The following is a 21,470-nucleotide window of genomic DNA, read 5'->3' as shown; positions in this document are numbered from 1 at the left end:
TAGGTGAGTAAGAGCTTCGTGGGCAAGTCGGAAAGGGTGGTGTGCCTACCACAGTGGCAGGAGCTTGGGGTTTGCTTGCAGTGGAGTACCCAAGAGGGCACATGAAGGAGCTGTGTGGAGCAGGTGAGGGGAGATGGTTGGAAGTGTCTTGAACATAGGCTGGAATTTGGGTTTGAGGTGGTGGGTGCTTAGGAATTTCTACAGGTGTCAGTACTGTCCTGGTTAGATTTTTTTTTTCAACTTGACACAAGTCAGGGTCATCTGGGAAGAGGCAACTTCAGTTGAGAACTGGCCTGAAGATTAGTCTGTGGAGGCGTTTTCCTGATTAATGATTGGTGTGGACGAGTCTAATTCTCTGTGGGTAGTCCCACCCCTGCGCAGGTGGTTCTGGGTGCATAAGAAAGTAGGCTGAGCCAGCCATGGGAAGCAAGCCAGTAAGCAGTGTTCCTCTGTGGCCTCTGCTTCAGTTCCCGCCTCCAGGTTCTTGCTTTGGCTTTCCTGATAGACTATAACCTAAGCCAAACAAAAACTCTTTCCTCCCAAGTTGTTTTTGGTCTTGGTGTTTTTCACAGCAATAGAAACCCTATATAAGACAAATAAATAAAAGACCAAGCATGAGATGGTTCTGCCTTGTCCAATAATGGGGACTCCCCCACAGTCAAGGTGGGTTTGTGAGCATGCCCTCTATGAGTTATGACAAGGGTGACATGTCTTTGCTTCCTGTTTCTCCCCCATCAAGGGCAGTTTCCGGCTGCAGCTTCAAAAGAACAAACACTCAAAACAAAGGAAGCGGTCCCTCCGGGGCAGGAAGCAGGACGCTGAGGCTGCTGGGTCCTCGGCTGAAGCCCAGGGACAGTGGGATGGAGTCTGTGGCCCTGTACAGCTTTCAGGCCACCGAGAGTGATGAGCTGGCCTTCAACAAGGGGGACACGCTTAAGGTACAGAGGGCTGGAGCTGGGTCGAGGGGACTGACAGGGTTGGCAGGGCTGGAACCAGCACCCTGGGTCGTCCTGGTAGTCTGGGCTGTGAGGGACAGGCTCAGGTTGGCTGCCTCTGCTCTCTCCAGATTCCTCATTTAGGAAATTGGGATAGTGTTTATCAGTGATCCTTCCTTTGGGATCATTTGAGAGTTTGAGGCAGCTGCCACAGTGCCTGGCAGAACTTGCTTCAATCCCCCAGTTTTTTAGGTTGTTTTGTTTTGTTTTGTTTTGGTTTGGTTTGGTTTGGTTTTTTTGGACTTTTGTTTTTTTTTTTTGAGACAGGGTTTCTCTGTATAGCCCTGGCTATCCTGGAACTTACTCTATAGACCAGGCTGGCCTCAAACTCAGAAATCTGCCTGCCTCTGCCTCCCAGGGTGCTGGGATTACAGGCATGTGCCACCACCGCCCGGCTTTTGTTTTTTTTTAAGAAAAGAAGTTTAATAGACAAGATTTGAGATCAGAAACAGAAAGAGACAGAAAAGCAGAGATCATGTATGTGTGTGAAAAAGTGTGTATGTGTGTGTGTATGTGTGTGTGTGTATGTGTGTGTGTGTGTGTGTGTGTGTGTGAGAGAGAGAGAGAGAGAGAGAGAGAGAGAGAGAGAGAGAGAGAGAGAGAATCTAAAACAAGCAGACATACTAACCTAATTGGGCTAAGATAGCTGGGATTAAGCTGTATTGAGGGGAAATGGGGAAATAGAATGATTTGCTCTCACCTGGCACTCTGAATTGCAGTGGTGGCCTTCCAAGTCATTAGACACACGAAATCTCGACCTGGGATGCAATTGACTTAGAAGTTTGCATATAACAGGAGAGCCGAGAGGCTGCAATGAAGGTCTGGAGAGTGGTCATGCTGAATCGTGGGCACTGGAATGCCAATGACTCATCCCGTGCCCTCCACTGCCCCTTCTGGAGCAGCAGGCTCCCATGCTGAGCCCTGGCCCCAAGATTCAAGCGTGGGGACAGACTCTTTAGAGCCATCCTGTGCCTGGGCCCCAGGCTCAGTGTGGAGCTCTCGGTTGTGGAAGACCACTGCCTGGCTGCAGTGATGGCGGCTCAGGAAAGTGTCTATGTATGTAGTGTGAACCAGCCTCCATTGCTTAGCTCTTGGGTCTTTTTTTGTTCAGTCCCTGGGTGTCTAAAGCTCTAAGCTGGGGTTCAGATGTTGGTATGGGTCCTAAAGCGGCCACATACCTTTGTGTACTCCCTTCTTCAAGCTAAGGTGCTGGCACCTGTATCTACCAAAGCTGTTGGCTCTGGGTACTATGCACACTCAACCAGTTCGGCCTTAGAAAGGCCTGGGATAGGAGACTGTCCAGACTCAAGTTTTGCTCAGAGACCAGCATGGGGTATATCTTTCACACACACTTAAGGGTAGTTGGCTCACAAGAACTAGGAATGTTGTGTGGAAGATTCTGGCCTGGGCTCAGAGGGACCAGTGAGGTCCCTGGGGTACCTACTGTGCAGAGTGATAGCCTCCTCCTTTATAGACTTTCAAGAAGCAGGGGACCGCTTTGCTAAGAGTCTGCTGAGAAAGAGGAGGGTGTCCATCTGTGCATCAGAAGTCATGAGAATGGGACCCGAAAGTTCAAGGAGGGGAGCAGCGTGCACAGTGGGCTTTCAGTGAGGGAGCGGGAAGAGCACGAGAGACTCCGCCAAGCTGGGGGGGGGGGGTTTGGCTATGGGTAGTTGGTAGGCCTTGGGGTACAGCTTCCGCCTTCACTCTGACAAGCACCAGGCTTATCCAAGCTTCATGCAAGGGCATGGGGAGTGAGACAGGAGGCTGACGGTTGGGAGGGCTGCTTGGAGATAAAGTTCTCAAAAGAGGTGTGGAAACCTGGAGACTGGAAGAGCTGTCTGTCATAGAGCCTGGGGGAGAGGGAGCACCCAGCCCAGAGCCTAGGGGAGAGGGAGCACCCAGCCCAGAGCCTAGGGGAGAGGGAGCACCCAGCCCAGAGCCTAGGGGAGAGGGAGCACCCAGCCCAGAGCCTAGGGGAGAGGGGGCACCCAGCCCAGAGCCTAGGGGAGAGGGGGCACCCAGCCCAGAGCCTAGGGGAGAGGGGGCACCCAGCTCAGAGCCTAGGGGAGAGGGAGCACCCAGCCCAGAGCCTAGGGGAGAGGGAGCACCCAGCCCAGAGCCTGGGGGAGAGGGGGCACCCAGTCCAAAGCCTAGGGGAGAGGGGGCACCCAGCCCAGAGCCTAGGGGAGAGGGGGCACCCAGCCCAGAGCCTGAGGGAGAGGGGGCACCCAGCCCAGAGCCTAGGGGAGAGGGGGCACCCAGCCCAGAGCCTGAGTTAGAGGGAGCACCCAGCCCAGAGCCTGAGGGAGAGGGGGCACCCAGCCCAGAGCCTGAGGGAGAGGGAGCACCCAGCCCAGAGCCTGAGGGAGAGGGAGCACCCAGCCCAGAGCCTGAGGGAGAGGGAGCACCCAGCCCAGAGCCTGAGGGAGAGGGAGCACCCAGCCCAGAGCCTGAGGGAGAGGGAGCACCCAGCCCAGAGCTTGAGGGAGAGGGAGCACCCAGCCCAGAGCCTGAGGGAGAGGGAGCACCCAGCCCAGAGCCTGAGGGAGAGGGAGCACCCAGCCCAGAGCCTGAGGGAGAGGGGGCACCCAGCCCAGAGCCTGAGGGAGAGGGGGCACCCAGTCCAGAGCCTGGGGGAGAGGGAGCACCCAGTCCAGAGCCTGGGGGAGAGGGAGCACCCAGTCCAGAAACAGCTCTCCCAAAGGCTCCTCAACGCAGGGCCCTGACCTGTTTGAAGAGTTTGACTGAAGTGTGAGAGGGAAGAGAGGACTCTGGGCCTGTTGGATGAGCAGAAGAGACACAGAAGTAGCTCAGAGTAAGAAAAACTTCCTGCTGGGCATGGTGGTACAGGCCTTTAATCCCAGCACTTGGGAGGCAGAAGCAGGTAGATTTCTGAGTTCAAGGCTAGCCTGGTCTACAGAGTGAGTTCCAGGACAGCCAGAGCTACACAGAGAAACCCTGTCTCAAGAAACCAAATAAGAAAAGAAAGAAAGAAAGAAAGAAAGAAAGGAAGGAAGGAAGGAAGGAAGGAAGGAAGGAAGGAAGGAAGGAAGAAAGAAAGAAAGAAAAAAGAAAGAAAAGAAAAGAAAAACTTCCTAACCTAAATGACAATAACATGTAAAGAGCTCTTTTGTCTTGCTTGCTTGGTTTGGTCTGGTCTGGTTTTTTTGACGTAGGGTTCTTCCGTGTAGCCCTGGCTGTCCTGGAACACTCCCTCTGTAGCCCTGGCTGGCCTCGGCCTCTGCCTCTACCTCCTCGTGCTGTAACCAACTGTGTTCACTGCCATGGCCAGTGCCACTTTACTTTAAAAACACTTTGCTTTTGAAAACAACAACCAGAACAGCTGGGAGGTAGTGTCGCACACCTGTAATCCCAGCACTCTGGGAGGCAGAGGCAGGCGGATTTCTGAGTTCGAGGCCAGCCTGGTCTACAGAGTGAGTTCCAGGACAGCCAGGGCTATACAGAGAAATCCTGTCTCAAAAAAAAAAATCCCAAAAACCAAAAAAAGAAAAGAAAAGAAAAGAAGGAAGGAAGGAAGGAAGGAAGGAAGGAGGGAGGGAGGGAGGGAGGGAGGGAAGGAAGGAAGGAAGGAAGGAAGAAAAGAACAACAAAGCCTCCAAGGGTGCAGAGCATGGAGAGGTTTGTGCCTTCCTGTTGGGGTGGCAGACAGGTGAAGTGACATAATGATCAGGGCAATGGTTCTCAACCTTCCTGGTGCTGTGACCATTTAATACAGTTCCTCATGTTGTGGTGACCTCCAACCATAGAATTTTTTTTTGTTGCTATTTCATAACTGTAATTTTGCTACTGTTGTGAACTGTAATATAAATGTCTGTTTTTTCTAATGGTCATAGGTGACCCTGTAAAAGGGTCATTCGACTCCCAAAGGGGTTGCAGTCTACAGGTTGAGAACCACTGATCTAGATGAATATGTTGGAAACATAAAAAACTTTACATTTTTGTACTAGGAGTCAGGTGGTAGTGGTGTACACCTTTAATCCCAGCTCTTGGGAGACAGGGGCAGGCAGATCTTTGTGGGTTTGATGCCAGCTGGGTCTACAGAGCAAGTTCCATGATGGCCAGGGCTACACATAGAGAAAGTGTGTCTTGGAAAAAAAATTTTTTTTGCACTAGGCCAGATGATATGTCCCTATAGTCTAGGTGGCATGTCCCTGTGGTCCAGATGGCATGTCCCTGTGGTCCAGATGGCATGTCCCTGTAGTCAGATGGCATGTCCCTATAGTCAGATGGCATGTCCCATAGTCAGATACCATGTCCCTATAGTTAGATGGCACTTTGGATGTTGAAGCAATTGCATAGATAGCATTAGAAATCCTGCCCCAAAATGAAAAATAATCTGTTGTACGCCCCAGAAACTTCCTCTATAACCAAACAGACACCTTTTCATTAAGCTTCAAAGTAAGTGCCTTTAACTGCTGACCCATGTCCCTGGCCCACCTTTCTTGTTTTTGAGACAAGGTCTCCTTGTGAAGTACAGGCTGGCCCTGAATTCACTATGTAGCCCAGGCTAGCTTCAAACCTACAGTGATCCTCCTGCCTCGCCTCCTCAGTGCTAGAACAGAGGAACACACACTGCAGCCCCACCCTTTTTCTTGCAGTGTTAGGGATGAACTTGTGCATCCTGGGCAAACACTTTCCCTCTAGGTCCCACTTCCCAGTCCTTGCACTGGCTGCTCCTGCAACCTTTATGGTCAACTGGCTATGCTTTAGACCTGTTTCAGACTAGCAGGAAAAGTGCACAGATAAAAGGATGGACATCCTCACTGCTACAGCCAGCTGCCAGCTGCTAGCCATGGTCACAATGAACTGGTTTGATATATTAGTATTGACCACCGCCCACCCACACTTCCTATGCATTTCAATCTGTTAGCACATTCTGTTAAATATTACTCAGTATCTTCGTTCTGAGATTTTGGGCCTTGTTTTGAATTTGACCCCAGAGTGCTTCCCTACCTCACTACAGTCTCTCCCTACTGTCAGTAGCTTAGAAATATTATACGTGTACGGCAGCTCCCGTCCTCTCTGCCCAGGCCTACGCTGTGTGCTAGTGTCCAGCCCCTCCCTTGTTGGGCTCTGATGGGTGTTACTAGGTCACACCAAGTGGAGCCAGCTTGCAGGTGGGACACAACTTCCTCTCCAGGTGCTGTGCAGAAAATGTAGGTGGAAACCCCCTAGACATGTGGCACTGAGTGACACTTACCAGGAATGAAGGCCCTCTTTGTCAGGCAGGGCCTTCTAGGTAGGCAGAAGCCACTGTTAGCTAGAAAATAAACATGGTGCTTCTCTCTCTCTCTCTCTCTCTCTCTCTCTCTCTCTCTCTCTCTCTCTCACACACACACACACACACACACACACTGATTAGTTTGCCCCAGGGATGCAGACTGATCTCTCCCTGGGAAGCAGATGGTACCACACATCCTAGCAGCCTGCCCCTGAAACCTTGCAGCTCTGGACTCCTGCCTGGAATCTCAGCATCTATCCCTGCCCTTCCCCTCCAGTCATGGAGCTAGTGCAGTCCTCCTTAGACCCATGGCCTCTTTTCAAGGAGCCAGAGTTGGGCTTATCTCAGAAGCTCTGCCCCGCCTGTCCCCCTATTCCCTATACCATGGGGACTGTTCCCATATCTTTTCATCATTGGTTTCTTTTCATTTTTTAACACAAGCTTTCTTGAGCACTGTGAGCCCCTCTGGCAGCTCCTTGTCCAGACAGTGGCTCCCTGACACTCCTCACTGCATGAAGCTGATGTTTGTCTCTCTGCTTCTTTAAGGCATCCCCAGGGACAGGCTCCTATCACTCACACCACCTTCAGGACTCCTTTTGTTGTCTGCACCCAGTAAGTGCTCAGTAAAGCTGTCAGGGACTGCATTTGGGGGCAGTAGGAAGGCCAGCAGCAGGCATAGCTAATGGTGGGACAGACAGGCTCTGAGCTTGACTTAGAATGCAGCAATAACCTGAAGTGTGTTCTCTGAGGGTGTGGGGTCCCACAGCTTCAAAGGTCCAGGGCTCCATCAACAGTAAGAATTCAACAAGGAGCCAGGCAGTAGCGGTACTTGGGAGGCAGAGGCAGGAGGATTTCTGAGTTCGAGGCAAGCCAGAGTAAGTTCCAGGACAGCCAGGCCTATACAGAGAAACTCTGTCTTGAAAAAAACAAAACAAAACAAAAACAAAACAACAAAAACAAAACAAAAATTCAGCAAAGTAAGCATAGAAACATCCCTGGTCTGCACAAAGAGATGGATGCAGGCAGAGCAGCACGAGGCCGGGGTTAAGGACGCAGTGGCCACAGATGGAAACTATAGCATGAGACGTTGCACCGTTGGCCACAGCCACGCTCCAGACAAGCTAATGTCTGGAGCCAAATCCCTAGAGACAACAGAAGTAGCCAGAGCTCAAAAGCACTGGATTTCTTCCTCAAGCTGTGGCCACATTGGGGAAATTTTGTTTCATTTAGAGTGAAAGTGGTTCTGAGCCACTACCCACTTCCATCTGTCCAGCTACCGGCTTCTGTCTTCCCAGTGCTGCTGACCTTCTTCAGGCCAGGAAGGAAGGAAGGAAGGAAGGAAGGAAGGAAGGAAGGAAGGAAGGAAGGAAGGAAGGAAGGAAGGAAGGAAGGAAGGAAGGGCTCAGCCTGGCTTCAGTGCCTCCTTGGGGGTGGGCTCAGGACTGGGCTGAGGCACAAGCCCAGCTGTTTAGCTGCTTCTCACTGGCAGATCATACACACAGACATGTAGACATGTCAATTTCCCCGTTTCTATTGCCCTGGTGCAGAGGTGCCAGCTCTGCAGCCTCCTCCTAAGCAGAGAAGGGTGTCAGGCTTGGCACCAGGGACAAGGCAGGAGTCCAGTGGGGTGAGAGCCAGTGGGCCAAGGCCCCCAAGGCCAGCATTGCCAACACTCTATACCAACTGTAGGGGCTGCGTATGCTGTGCCGCCCTGGCCAGGTTCACTCCTGCTCTAAGCCTATGTGGGAAACAGTACTTGGTGATGTCAGCTTCTTCAGCTTTCTTGAGAACTAGAGTGACACAGGGCAAATTTGCCTATGGGATGGAAGGTGCTGTCCCCTCCCAAGGCCTGCTTTCTACCCTTCAGTGGTCCACCTAGTGACTCTCTACCCAGTTCTGGCTGGGTAGTTCAACTGGGGTTGACAGGGCCACAGACTTGGAGGGTATCTGTGGGGCCCTGAGGATCTGGGCCTGACTCTGGGAACTTGCCTCATCAGAACATGGGATCTTCTGTTTGTCCTTCTATTCCTGATCTTCACTGTCATTCCAAACACTAAATACACGTGGCCCAAGACAGCCACCTGTTGGAGCTCTCCGAACCATCTGGGGGCCTCCACTGAGATAGCATATCTCAGTGGTCACTGAGCTCTGGGCTCCTGCAAACACAGCTCAGTCAAGAACTGAGGAACACAAGTCTATTCCCTTTCTCCGAGGCCCCTGGGGGTCTAGATGGAAGGTGTAGATGTCCACCTGCCAGACGGCAGGCTTGGCCTGTGAGATACAATAGGTCCTCACCCAGGGCTCGGTCCTCTAGGAAAGGCCTTGGGAGCTGCTGCAGGCAGCAGGAACTCAGCGGGTAGCCAAGTAGACATATTATTCCTTCCTACAGATCCTGAACATGGAAGATGACCAGAACTGGTACAAGGCAGAGCTCCGAGGAGCCGAGGGTTTTGTTCCCAAGAACTACATCCGTGTAAAGCCACACCCGTGAGTAGTCACTACTGCCACTATCCACCCGGAGGCTATGCAACCCCATAGTGCCTTGCCAGAGCCAAGCTGCTTGGGATGGCCCTGGATATAACACACCCCAAGAAGATGGGCCCTGGCTGACTATCTAGATAGTCTAGAAGTACTTGGATAGGCTAGAAGTACAGTCAGGCCCAGACGTCTCAGGCCTGGGACCTGGGTCAGGTTCTTAGCAGATGGCATCCAGTATTGCTCTCAGAACGTCTAGGCAGCTAAACGATCCTCGAACACCAACTGGCTAGACCTTAAATGGCATCTGGGTCATTGATCTGGTTCCAGAGAGCCAGACACAGGGACAGGGGATCAAAATGGTGGGATACACATGACACAGAAAGTATCTGTAGAAAGGCAGGCAGCATCAGGGTGCCTCTCAGAAAAGGTGGCAAAGAGTGAGATGCTGAGGGAGATCTAGGAGTTGGCCGTGTAGACAAGGGCAATGACTTCTGGCATTTTCAGGGGAAGACGGAAAGAGGGAGGAAGCCAAGGAAAGCAATGAGCAGACCCTTTAGTACAGGAGACAGGCAAGAAGAGCCTCAGGCACTGAGACAAGGGAGCAGAGAGCCATGGGAGTGCCCAGCCGGGGCGGAGCTCAGTCAGCAGGTGGGAGCTGTGCTGGGTGGAAGGGAGGGAGGTACAGCCAGGCGTGGGGAACCCAAAGGGTATTTCCTCTTTGTCTTTTTTCTGCTTGTTTCCAAAGCTGCTGCCACCTCCAGCTTCCTCTGCTGGCCCGGAGGTGGCAACACCTGTTCTGGGTTCCCATCCCTAACCACTCTGTGGGCTTTCCTGCCTGTCACTCTCCCCCCCCCCCCCCACACACACACCACATAGAGGCAGGAGAAGGAAGACACAGGAGAAGAGAGAAAAGCACAGAATGCTAGCCAGGCGAGGTCTGAGGCGTGCAGGAGCTCAGGCTGCAGTTGCCTGGGTGGCCACAGGGAGGGATTAAGGCAGAGGTTGGGAGGCTGTATTGCTGAACAGACCTGACCCAGGGCCAGGAGAGAGGCTGCAAGGGCTGCAGTCCTCGGTCAGGCTGTCATGGGGGCTGTGACAAAGGAGAGTTCATCAGGATACTCAAGAGTCAAGGAACCCAAGCCTCTGGTGCCTGGAATGCACGACCTGTGCTTGGACCAAGCAGGGTCGTGATCAGGTCCTCGCCAGGTCCTAAGGGACATGCTGAGTAGCTGGCCCAGTTAGGTCATCTTAGGTCCTACCCTGGCCCAAAACAGCTGTGAGGGTCATCCCATCTTGGATGTGAAGGCTCTGACTATGGTGGCGGCGAGAGAGGGGTCTGTAGTCCTAGAAGGCTTCTGCCTATCCAGGCCCACTCTTTTCCCTGAGCCCCAGGATGTCCTCTGCACCTGGATCTGGAGATGCAGACCCGGTATTCTCAGTGGATTTGGAGGGTAGTGAAGTGATTGTAATGGCAGGGGAGGCCCTGAGCAACAGCATAGGCCCCTGGGCCTGGTGGTTCAAATAGAAGTTTGCCAGAGATGACAGAAACAGGCCCAGGGATGTGTGGGAGGTGGGGTATGAAGCGTGTTGTGAAAGCGGCAGGTAGAAACACCTTCAGCTGTTCAGCTGTTCCTATAGCTGCCCACTGCCCGCCTGGGTGGGAACTCTTAACATCATCTTATAGGCTGGGCGGTGGTGGCACACACCTTTAATCCCAACACTTGGGAGGTAGAGGCAGATGGGTCTCTTTTTGAGGCCAGCCCAGTATACAGAGCAAGTTCCAAGACAGCTAAAGATACACAGAAAATCCTGTCTCAAATACAAAGAAATGTACAAACAAACAACAACAAAACCCATCACCTTATAGACCAGCAGAGGCGCAGAGAGACTGGGTGGCTTGTCCAAGATCACTTGGCTTGCAAGAAGACTGGGATTGCACCTGGTGGGGGAGGCCCTTCATGAGCCACCAGAGAGGGACAGAAAGTCTGAGAGAGCAGCTGTGTGTCTGAGGTTGAACCTCAGCCTCGCTAAGCAAAGCCTCTCGGGAGACCCCAGTCCTCCCTGGGTTTCAGTTTCCACCCCAGTCCAAGAAGCAACATGGTATAGTCAAAGATGGAGTGATGAGAACTGAGACTTAGAACTTCTTCAACTGTTCTTCCAGCAGGTGAACCCTTCCTCTGTAACTCACAGCTTAGAGACCCATGACCCTGTCACCACTGTGGCTGGCTATGAACAGAAAGTCCAAGAATCCAGTAGTTGCTCAGTCCACAAAGCTAGATGTCTCAGCTGATCCAGTCTACACTGAAATTCTGCAGAAGTAGCTCTAATGCCAGTGAGGGAATGGACTTGCTAGCAAGTCAAGGGCAAGCAGGCAGAGAGCAAAGACTTCCTCCATTAGAGGTGGGTTATCCTAGTTCCAAAGATCTGGATTAAAAGTATATCTTCCTACCTCAGAGATTCGGATCAGAAGTATATCTTCCCACTTCAGATTAAGTAAAAATCCCTCACAGGTGTGCCCTCTATTTATGGGTTTTAGTTAATTCCAGAGGTAGTCAAGTTGACAACCAAAAATAGCCACCACTGAGAACAAGTTCCATTGTGTGGATTTTGGAGTTATGTCCAGGTGTGGCAGGCAGTCTACCGTTCCTGAGGGCCCCCACCTCCCAGAGAATACCCTCTAGGTCCAGCACTCTACCCTAGGAACTCAATACAATGTCCCAGGGTCAGTAAACTGAGAGTGGCTGGCCGGAGAGGCCCTTGAGGCCTCGCTGCAGAAGCTGGCTAGCCCAGCAGACAGGAAGGACCCCAGGAGAGGCTGCCCCTGCCTTGCAAGAGTCCCAAGACTTAGCAGGTACAGTTCTGTACCAAGTCTGCTCCTACTCAGGAGGGGGACAGGGAAGGGAGACCACTACTATTGATGTCACCCATATTTATTTGTGGTGCTGAGGATGAGCGTAGCGCCTCACACACACACTAGACTAGCACTCCACTGACTCACACCCTAGCACAATTTTATGCTTTTTAACCGGGGCAGTGAGATGGCTCAGCGGTTAAAGGCACTTCTTGCCAAACCCAGTGACTTGACTTCAGTCCCCAGGATGCAAACAGTGGGAGGGGAGAACTGCTGGTTGTCCTCTAGACTACATGCATGTAGTATGTACATTCCTGAACATGTATGTGCCCACACAGAAGTAAACAAATAATTTTGAGAGTACATATCGCTCTCGCAGAGGACCCATGTTTGGTTCCTAGCACACATCCGGCAGCTCACAACTACCTGTAGCTCCCACTCTGGGAGACCTGACACCCTTTTCTGGACTCACACACACATACCCTACCCCCTATATATAATATGTATAATTTAAAAAATAATAAAAATAAATCTTGAAAAGAAAAGATAGGGGTTGGGGATTTAGCTCAGTGGTAGAGCGCTTGCCTAGCAAGTGCAAGGCCCTGGGTTCAGTCCTCAGCTCTGTTAAAAAAAAAAAAAAAAGAAAAGGAAAGATAATCTCCGTCTACAAGTCAGACTGAGGCGAGCTGGCTGGTGGAGCACCTGACTGTGGTTTTTCTGTCTTGGGTGTGGGTTCGCCCGGCCCGGCAGGACACAGCAGGGACAGGTTACCTCAGCTCTGGGTGGCCTCTCCCTAGGTGACCTTGATTTTCTTCCCTATTTCTCAATCTCCTCACGTGTGAAATGGTCACAATGATACCACTGAGCAGGGACTGAGGACCAGCCCTGCCACCGACCTAACGGACACCTGCAGACACTGTCCCCTCTCCCCACAGGTGGTACTCGGGTAGGATTTCTCGGCAGCTGGCTGAAGAGACTCTGATGAAGCGCAACCACCTAGGAGCCTTCCTGATCAGGGAGAGCGAGAGTTCCCCGGGCGAGTTCTCAGTCTCTGTGAAGTGAGCTCCCGGGCGGAGTGGGTGGGTGCGTGGGCGGTAGGGGCAGGCCTGGCAGGGCCCCTGGCTGGGTAAAGGGCTCAGCAAGCAGGCTTGGAGGGTTCTTGGTGGTGGGGGGGAGGACACCCAATGGGGCCCCAGGCTGGTGTCCAGAACATTCTGCCGCAGGGTCCTACTTGGTGACAATGTTGACAGCACAGACTGAGGCCAGGTACTTGTAATTCTGATGCTGTCATTTTTGCGGCTGTATGGCACAGAACCAGCTACTTAACCCTGCTGAGCCTGTTTCCTCATAGATAAAATAGGTCATTGGAAGACTGAGTCAGTAGACCTAAAGCAGAATGTTGTATTTACTCCATCGGGAGGAGCTCACACCTTATAAGATAGTGTCTGGTAACAGAGGCCGAAGCAGGGTTGCTGGACTGGGAGTCAGGCGGCAGCTTACTAAGATGAACTCTGCAGTTTGGTGAAGCAGAAGGGGCTGAGGGCAGCAGGGTCAGCCCCTGGCTGCCAACCTTGGCGGGTTACTGACTTCTAAGTTGGGCCAGGCTGCTTGTAGCTGGGAAACAGCACTAAAGGGGACAGAGGCAGCTGTGCCGTGAAGACAGAAAACAAGGAATCACATGCACCGGGGTTGGGTGAGGGGTGGGGTGGGTGGGTGTGGGTAGGTGTGGGGTATCAGAGAAGGGTCTCTGAGCTGGGAGGGAATCTTCCACCTATGCAGGGAAGACTTCTAGACAGAGGGAGCACAGTGCAAAGCCCCACGGTGGGGTGTCCTGGATGCTTTGTGCAAGAACCCCAAAGCCATGTGGTGGGAGCAGCTGGAAACAAGGCGCAGAGCCTGCCTGGCTCACACTCAGAGAGAGGGAGCCACAGGGCAGAGGGCTGGTACCCAGCTTGGGTTTTCTCTCAGAGCAATAGGGAGCCATGAGGGGCAGGGAGGGGGATGATGAAGTTCCATCCATAGAGCCCCCCCCCCCACAGCGGGGCTGTGGGGGTGGGGGAGGAAGCAGGAGGAAGAGAGTGGGGTCAGGGCCTGATGACATGGCTCAGGACTCTGTTGCCTGACTGCCTGGAGTAGTGGAATGCAATAGGCTACTATGCTAAAGGGACGGAGGAAGGTGTGGCCTATCTATGGCTCTTCAAGAATGCTTGATCAGAAGGCCAGGCTTGACCTCTGGCCAGTGGCTGTTCCACATACCGAGGAAAAGGGCAGCGTGTGAAGACCCTGCGGCCCCTGTGGGTTGCTGTTCCTCCCTTCTGCTCTGATTGCCTGTGGAGCTACAAGGCCTAGGTTGGGGCTACTGTCCTAAGGCCATGGCCCGATGCATCATCACGTGTTCTGTCTCCCATAGTTACTTAGCAGCCACCCTAACCCTGCGGCAGCCAATGGCTACTCCAGGAGGGTCCTCCACACCTTCTCCAGCTTTCTTGCCCGTCTGGCACCATATGTACGGGAAGGTTCTGTACCCCAGTCTAGCCTGGACATCCCTGCCCCTTAACACCCTATAGGTCACAACTGGAAGTGACTTCTAGGGATGACACAACCAGAAGGATAGGCCAGCCTCAGTAACTCCTGAAAGCTTCCCGAAGTCCCAAGATCACCTAGCCCCACACAGGGGCACCCGGCACAGACCAGGCCTGGAGTAGGAGCAGAGAGAAACCTGTCCCGTCACACTCCTCTTGAGCTCCCCACAGACCCAGGATGCCTTGGCAGCTCTTGGAGGGTGTTCCTGGTTAGGCACCCTGGGACAAGGGCAGAAGGGCAGAAGCCAGAGAGCATGATGGGATACACGGAGAGCCAGAAGCTCCACCATGAGCAGGTGCAGAAGAAAATCCACAAACAAAGGACATACTCTGAGAGGAGAAGGGGCGGCAGAGCCAGGCCTTAAACATGTGTGGGAGCGCTGCTGGGGTCTGGGGGTGCCAGGCACAGGGAACAGTATGCGTGAAAAAATGATCAGAGGTTGCATGATCCAATCACAATCTGGATGTTAGTGAGCCTGACCAGAAGCGGAGACGACAGGGTGATGGGATAGGTTTTCAGTTGGCAAATTCAGCCAATGTGTGGTGCGTGGAGAGATCTAGGCACACACCCACCAGTCCCTTCTCAAGAAGTCCTGAGGCACCCGCCCATGTTAGATCTGGCAGGCCAGAGCTTTCCCAGCTCAGCACTGCGATTGCACTTAGGGCCACCAGGTGGCCATCTCCACACTTGCTCCCTCCCAGGCTGGGCCAGGGATCTTGAGACTGACTCCCAAAATGGGAGTGAGTCCCCGCTTGGCTAACCCCTAGCCCTGAAATCCAGGCAAGTTGTCCCGGAAGCCTCAGCTTCTCTGTCCATAAAGCAGGCATCGGTACAAACAGAGCTAAGCTCTGGGTGTACATTGGTAATAACTATGGCCCAGGGTGGCCCTCCCTCAAGGGGAGCCCCCCTTTTCAGAGACCACTTCTGCTCCCATTGCTCTTGTCCAGGGCTCTCTGGAAGACAAACTGGTTGGGTGTCCTGGGAGCCCTGGTCTTCTCCCTGGTTTTGCTTGGGACTGATGTCTGACTTCAGTCAGACTCTGGTCCTCTTTTGGTGGTCACTCCTCACCTGTGATCCTGGAGTGTAGGGGTCCTCCACCCTCCCTGGCATGGGTCTCCCACAAGCTCATGCCAAGGCACATAAAATTGTCACAGGTGGTTTTATGCGCCTTGGGTGCTGATAGCCATAGCCAGTGCATTGGGCAGGTTTCAGAGCTGACCCTGAGCTCACTGGCTGGCACCTGTCCACTGAACTTTTCCTTCATCCTCCTATCCAGGCGCCTGAGACTCTTCTGTCATGGCTGATGGGAATTAGATCCAAATTAAAGTGTCTTTTTTGTTATTTATTTATTTATTTATTTATTTATTTATTTATTTTGTTTTTTAGATTTGTTTTTTTCAAGACAGGGTTTCTCTATGTAGCCCTGGCTGTCCTGGAACTCACTCTGTAGACCAGGCTGGCCTCGAACTCAGAAATCCTCTGAGTTGGCTTGCCTCTGCCTCCCAAAGTGTTGGGATTACAGGCGTGCGCCACCACCGCCCGGCCAAATTAAAGTGTCTTGCTTCCTTTCTGGCTACGAGTGCCTTGCAGTTAGCACACACTTGTCAGAGCACCCACTGTGAACCAGGTCCTGTCCCTGGGAGCACCACAAAATAGGACAAAGGTCCTTGTTCCCTGAGTGCTGCTCCAGTGATGAAGAGCACAGGATTACCGAATAATGGGGGAAATGAGCAGGGCTGGGCTGCCAGATCCCAATGTGCAGGTAAGGAAAGCTAAGAGTGGTGGAAACTTGCTACTGAGCTCAAGTGTCCTGGGGGACCATTTTCTGAGACACAGAGACCTGGCAGGGAAATGTCTCCCCAGTGCCCAGTCCTTCCAAGGTCATTTCTGTTCTCCTCGTGTGATGCAGCGAGGACTCTGCTCTCCCTTGTCCCCCAGCAGACAGTGCCCAGACCTGGCCCATGCGAGTCTCAGTGGGGAAATGGGAGCGTGGGCTCCTGCCCACCCAAGCTTGGCTCCCCTCTCAGCTGCTGCTTCTGCAACTAGGCAGGAAAAACTTGCCGAGCAAGACTGGCCTGACTAAGACCTTGAGTTTTCTGATGCAGGGACCAGGCACAACACAGTCAGTGGGGGGTTGGGGTCAGGGTCACAAAGTGCTGCCCAGCAAGGGATGAGTCCATGCTGCCTCTTCTCCAGAACTCAGCTCGGGGCTTGGGGGAAGGGTGAGGTCCTGGTGAGCGGTACGGGATGGTGACATAGAGGGAAGAACCCCCTCCCAGACAACCTAGCCCTCCTTAGCTGGGAAACGGGCAGCTATGGGCAGGTGGCAGAAAGGACAAGCCAAGCCACATACAGCCTTGACTGTAACACTGCCCAGCCCTGAAGATTTCCCAGCTGACAGGTTGGAAAGTTCTAGAACTCCTGGCCCCGTGCCCTGTCCCCCAGTTCTCCCATGGGATCCAAGAGCGTTCCCCTGCAAAATTCTCCAAGCCTCAGGCTCTGAGCTGCTTGTGGAGGAACAAGAATTTAGGAGTCCGGAGCCTGCCCCGCCCCACCACATCCCATCATGCCTTTCTCTGCACTCCTAGCCAGACTCACCCTGCTGCTCACAATGACCCTTCCCCATGCAGCTACACCTGAGACCAGAGAGGTGGAGCCACTGTCCCTTGCCCACCCTTGGCATCTGTAGCTTAGTCATGGCAAATGCTATGCTGTCAGCTCACAAGCAGTTTTGTCTGAGTCTCAGGGTTTGGGGCACCCCTGGCGGAACCCTCCTTTTAGAGAACCTGACCCTTCCAAAGAAGTACAGCAGGGCTGGTGGCAGCTGCTGGCAGGGCTGGCTCAAGGCCAGGTCACCTGGCGGCTACAGCCCCCATAGAGAAGCCCTCAGCAAAGTCTGTGATGAGGGTCCCTCAGGGCGGCTCTGTGGTAAAGGCTGAAGGCAGAGTGAGCTGTTCGGACCCTCAGGGGAGCACTGTCTCTCCATCCTGGTGCCTGCATGCAAGCCTTTGTGAATGTGAGCGATAAGGCTGGATACGGATGCAGGGACCCAAGAGGAACCCTGACTCTGACAAGGATTGTAATACTGGCTCTCCAGAGGGGGCAGTTTATCAGGAATGAATGAATTCTTTCCTACTGGAAGGCCAAGGCCAAGAGAGATGCTTGTTTATGTAGTCCAGGTTGGCCTCAAACCAGACTCTGGGGTTACAAACCTCACTGGGGTTACAGGTGTGAGCTGACTTCCTTTCCAGACTTTAGACTGGGCTGGGCCGGGAGCGTCCTTGAATTCCAAGTGCTGTCTTCATCCTAAATCTTCACTGTTAACCATGTGAAGCAGCCCAGCCCTCGGGCTGGGGAGAGACTGAGCAGTGGAGGGCCTCCAGGTGGGGTTGGTCTCTCTGGAGGGCGCAGCCCTGGGAGCAGGCTGCATTGGGAATATCTGGGACATATAGTCCCAATGGGAGTGACAACTGCCATTGTCCCTACCAGTAATCAATCTGAGAGCTCCACTGAGCATTTTTAATGAGAGGCAGCCCCACCCAGGCTTCCTGTGGATTTCTGAACAGGTTGTGGCTGCACTCAGGTCTCAGTTTCCCTACTGTGCATTGGCCCAGGAGCCAGCACCAGTCACCCTGTGACAGAAAAGGGGTCCCAGCACTTACAGCTGCTGCCACTCCGCTCACTCATGCTAGCAGGCTGTCCTGGTGTGCAACAGGCTGTTAGCGGGGTCCAGGCAGGTCCCTAGCAGGATGGTCTGTTTATGGGGGCTGGGACTTGGTACAGTTTGGTGGCACTGGATGGAAAGGCTGAGCAAAGGAAGAAAAAGAAAGGGGCATTGGTGTCAGAGAGGCCAGCAAAGGCAAGGAGCTAGCTCTTGCCTCTGAAGAGTTGGGTATTTCATGAATGTAATGGCAGCCATGGAAGTCTCTTGAGGACATGGAAGGTTCAGAACATCTGAGTGTCTCTCAGAGGTACAGAGTTTGGTGGGAGTCAGGATGATCTTGGGACTCAACCTCCACGGTACTGCGAGGACTGAGGGGAGAAGGGGAATGTCAAAACCCTGAGGGGACGCTGAAGAGGTGTGAGAGAGAGGACTCAGAGGTGCCCCGTGATGATGCCAGTAAGCTGGCCAACATTTTTCGGCTTTCTTATCTAAATGAAGTGTTCTCTCCATGAGAAAGCAGAGGTTCTCAGAAGTTAAGTAACTTGCTTGAAGTAGCAAGTGGCCTTGTCTAGCACCCATACCCTGAGTCCCATATTCTGCTGCCAGCATGGCTCCCAGGATCTCTGTCTCCTCTGACTCCAGATCTTTCTAGAACAGAGCTCCTTAGGTGGAGGCAGGTCTGAGGTATTGTCTTCCCCCCACCCCCACCCCCAGTTATGGTGACCAGGTGCAGCACTTCAAAGTGCTTCGAGAGGCCTCAGGGAAGTACTTCCTGTGGGAGGAGAAGTTCAACTCCCTCAACGAGCTGGTCGACTTCTACCGAACCACCACCATCGCTAAGAGACGGCAGATCTTCCTGTGTGATGAGCAACCGCTGATCAAGGTAAAGACAGGACTAGAAGGCCGCAGTCTGAGGGGCACCTCCTTGCATTCCCAAGAAGCCCAGGTTGCCAAAGTGACATGAGTGTCATCTCTACAGTCGTTAAGGATGGGGCAGGGAAGGACAACATAGAAGGTAGGGACTGCCCCCGTTCAGAAACTCCACTTTGCCCACGCAAAAATAGTCTGGGGGTATACAGTAGGTGCTCAAATAAGTGCTTGTTAATGAAGGCATGACTGGGCACCTGCTGAGTCCCACACCTGAGCTGCTCTATGCACTCAGACTTGGGTTTTGGTTTCAGGATTTTTGTTTTGAGGCAGGGTCTTTCTATGTATCTCTTGCTGGCCTGAAATGCACTTTGTAGAACAGCTGGGCCTGAAATCTCACAGTGATCCTCCTACCTCAGCCTCCTGATGGCTGGGATGGGCCTGCTCCTCTGCAGTATGAGCACCTGACCGTTCCCGTTAGACAGATGAGGAAACCGAGGCCGAGAGGGAGCCAGTTCATGAGAACTCCTGGTCTCCGCTCCCCAAGGAGGAACTGAACTTGTACAGGATGTGGGCTGTGTGAGCCTCAGGGACTTGGCCAGGCTGAGCCCAGCATGTAGGGAGCTCCATCCACCCCTACTCTCCACAATAACAGCAATTTGCCAGCAACCTGCTCTTTCATCAAGGAGCCAGGAGGAGCCAGGAGCCGCTCTCACTCTCATTAGGATGATGACACCAGCCGACTGGGTTATTAGTGCAGCAAGGTGTTTTGCTTAGAGGCTGGGACAAATCAAGATCTGGACATATTTGAACTTGGGTGCTGTGGAGAGGGAGGGGACGGCAGCTCAACTTTGTACAATCAGGCCTTGTGTGTTTCTCCTCTTTTCTGATAGCCTGCTATGTGGCCTGGGGGTCATTTTAACCCTTAGCTGGGCCTCAGTCCCCTCCCCCCCATTCAACGGATTTGCTTTACCAGGAGAGATGCACTGATTTCAGACCCCATTAGTGCCCACATGGCTCCAGTGCCCATCCTGGCGAGCTAAGGTCAGCTAGAAGCTCCTGGTTTCTGAGACCCAGTCTCCCAAACCCCTGTACTGGCTTTGCCAGAGCCCTGGGGTCCCCCATTGGCATGGGGCAGGGTGAGCTGCTTCCTTCCTGGGCAGAGCCCACTAATCCTAACATGTTTTAAGTTCTGCAGGCTCAGCAGAGGCAGAGGAGAGGCCTGTGCTGGGCACTGCAGGTGCCTGGCAAGGGCAGTAGGGAAGACACTGGAGCCAAAGAGGTAGAGATGAGCGGATGCCACGCCCAGGCCTGACAGCAGAGAGCAGAAGCAGGGTTCCCACTCTCGAAAGCCTGAGGGGGCTGTGGCAGAAACTTCTCCCTAGCAATTTCTAAGCCATGAAGCACTTCATGCCTGGCATGGGTTACCGTGTGTGTGTGTGTGTGTGTGTGTGTGTGTGCCCAGAGGACTAGGACCCAGAGAGAATCAGACGCCTACCCACATCCCGCCTGAGGAGCAGGACCTAAGTTCCACACACTATCTGGGCAGCAGAGGGTCCATGTCCCCCACACCCCCCCTGTGCCCCCAGCAGGAACTCCCTCCCCCTATGGGGCTCCTGGGGACAGACAGCTTGCTGCCTCCAAAGGCCACTGACTATTCTGCCACCTATTTCTCCACAGCCACCCCGGGCTTGTTTTGCCCAGGCCCAGTTTGACTTCTCCGCACAGGACGCATCTCAGCTCAGCCTCCGCCGAGGTGACATCGTGGAAGTTGTGGAGCGCGAGGACCCACACTGGTGGCGGGGCCGGGCAGGTGGGCGCCTGGGCTTCTTCCCACGGAGCTACGTGCAGCCGGTACACTTGTGACCACACGAGACCAGAGGAGCGATGCTCTGGGCTCGGCTTCCTCTCACTAACCAGGACCAACACAGGTCACCACCGGGCTGGGAGCCAAAGCTCCCGGCCTGACTGCTTCCCATTGGTCTCTGGGTTTGTGACATCACCTGCCATTGACAAGGCCCATCCTTGCCAGACTTGAGGACCCAACTGCTAATGGCTAGGGCCCAGCTAGAAAGCATTTCCCTTGAACAGCCAACTGCTGCCCATCTTCCAAAGGCCTTTCAGGTTGTACAAGTTACTGGGAACTGGCTTAACCCTGGGCAACCTCAGCTTCCATAAGAGTGCAAAGTTCTTCCCCTCTAGCAGCTTGGAGCCTCCTGGCCTTACCCCACCAGCACTGGAATGAGGTCATACAGAGGTGGATCCCATTGGAAGAGGCCTGAGAGGGTCAGAAGCGATGCAGTGGGGTTCCTCCTGTTGGCTACAGGCAGAGCCCAGCTTGGAGGCCTTGGCTCTGCAGGTTCAGGAGGAACAGCCAGACTATGGCCAGCACTGAGTGAATGTACAGCACGAGGGTGGCGCCTGGCCAGGGGGGATCCCGAGCTGCTGCTACCCAGAGTCAGAGCATCTTCAGGTTAGGAAAAGTGAGTCAGACTTGGCAAGGCCTGGCATGGTGGTGGGCTTTGGAGGGGAGGGGAGACAGAGACTGAGAGACAGAGAGACAGAGACAGAGAAAGAGACAGAGACAGAGAGAGAACCTCTGTGGCTGTCTTTAGTCCCCTCAGAGTCCAGGTTGCAGGTCTCTGGGATTCTTCCTGAGTCCAGGGCTGGCCCAAGACCCTCCTGTGAGCCTGGCATACCCTACGCTCCCAACCCGTACCTGCATATTCAAAATAAAACATTAACCAGTGGATGTCAATCTTTCTCCCCATATGTGACTTTTTTAAG

At 53.4% G+C, this 21,470-nt stretch overlaps 1 protein-coding gene across 2 annotated transcripts; it reads left to right on the top strand.

Moving 5' to 3' along the window:
- Window positions 1-739: 739 nt before the first annotated feature.
- Window positions 740-21,441, top strand: LOC127693515 (GRB2-related adapter protein). 2 transcript variants are annotated; one of them, XM_052194437.1, is made up of 6 exons: window positions 740-938; window positions 6,787-6,852; window positions 8,630-8,727; window positions 12,505-12,627; window positions 18,531-18,699; window positions 20,364-21,441. In XM_052194437.1, exons 1-6 carry the CDS (start codon window positions 861-863, stop codon window positions 20,547-20,549), a joined length of 720 nt encoding a protein of 239 aa, XP_052050397.1. In that variant the 5' UTR covers window positions 740-860; the 3' UTR covers window positions 20,550-21,441. The 2 variants fall into 2 exon arrangements, with proteins under 2 accessions (XP_052050397.1, XP_052050398.1); XM_052194438.1 differs by lacking the exon at window positions 6,787-6,852 and having other exon boundaries at window positions 743-938.
- The last annotated feature ends 29 nt before the right edge of the window (window positions 21,442-21,470 follow it).

This window comes from Apodemus sylvaticus, chromosome 10 (genome assembly GCF_947179515.1).
Source record: "Apodemus sylvaticus chromosome 10, mApoSyl1.1, whole genome shotgun sequence".
Lineage (NCBI taxonomy): Eukaryota > Metazoa > Chordata > Mammalia > Rodentia > Muridae > Apodemus > Apodemus sylvaticus.
This window is presented reverse-complemented; position numbering and strand designations above follow the sequence as displayed.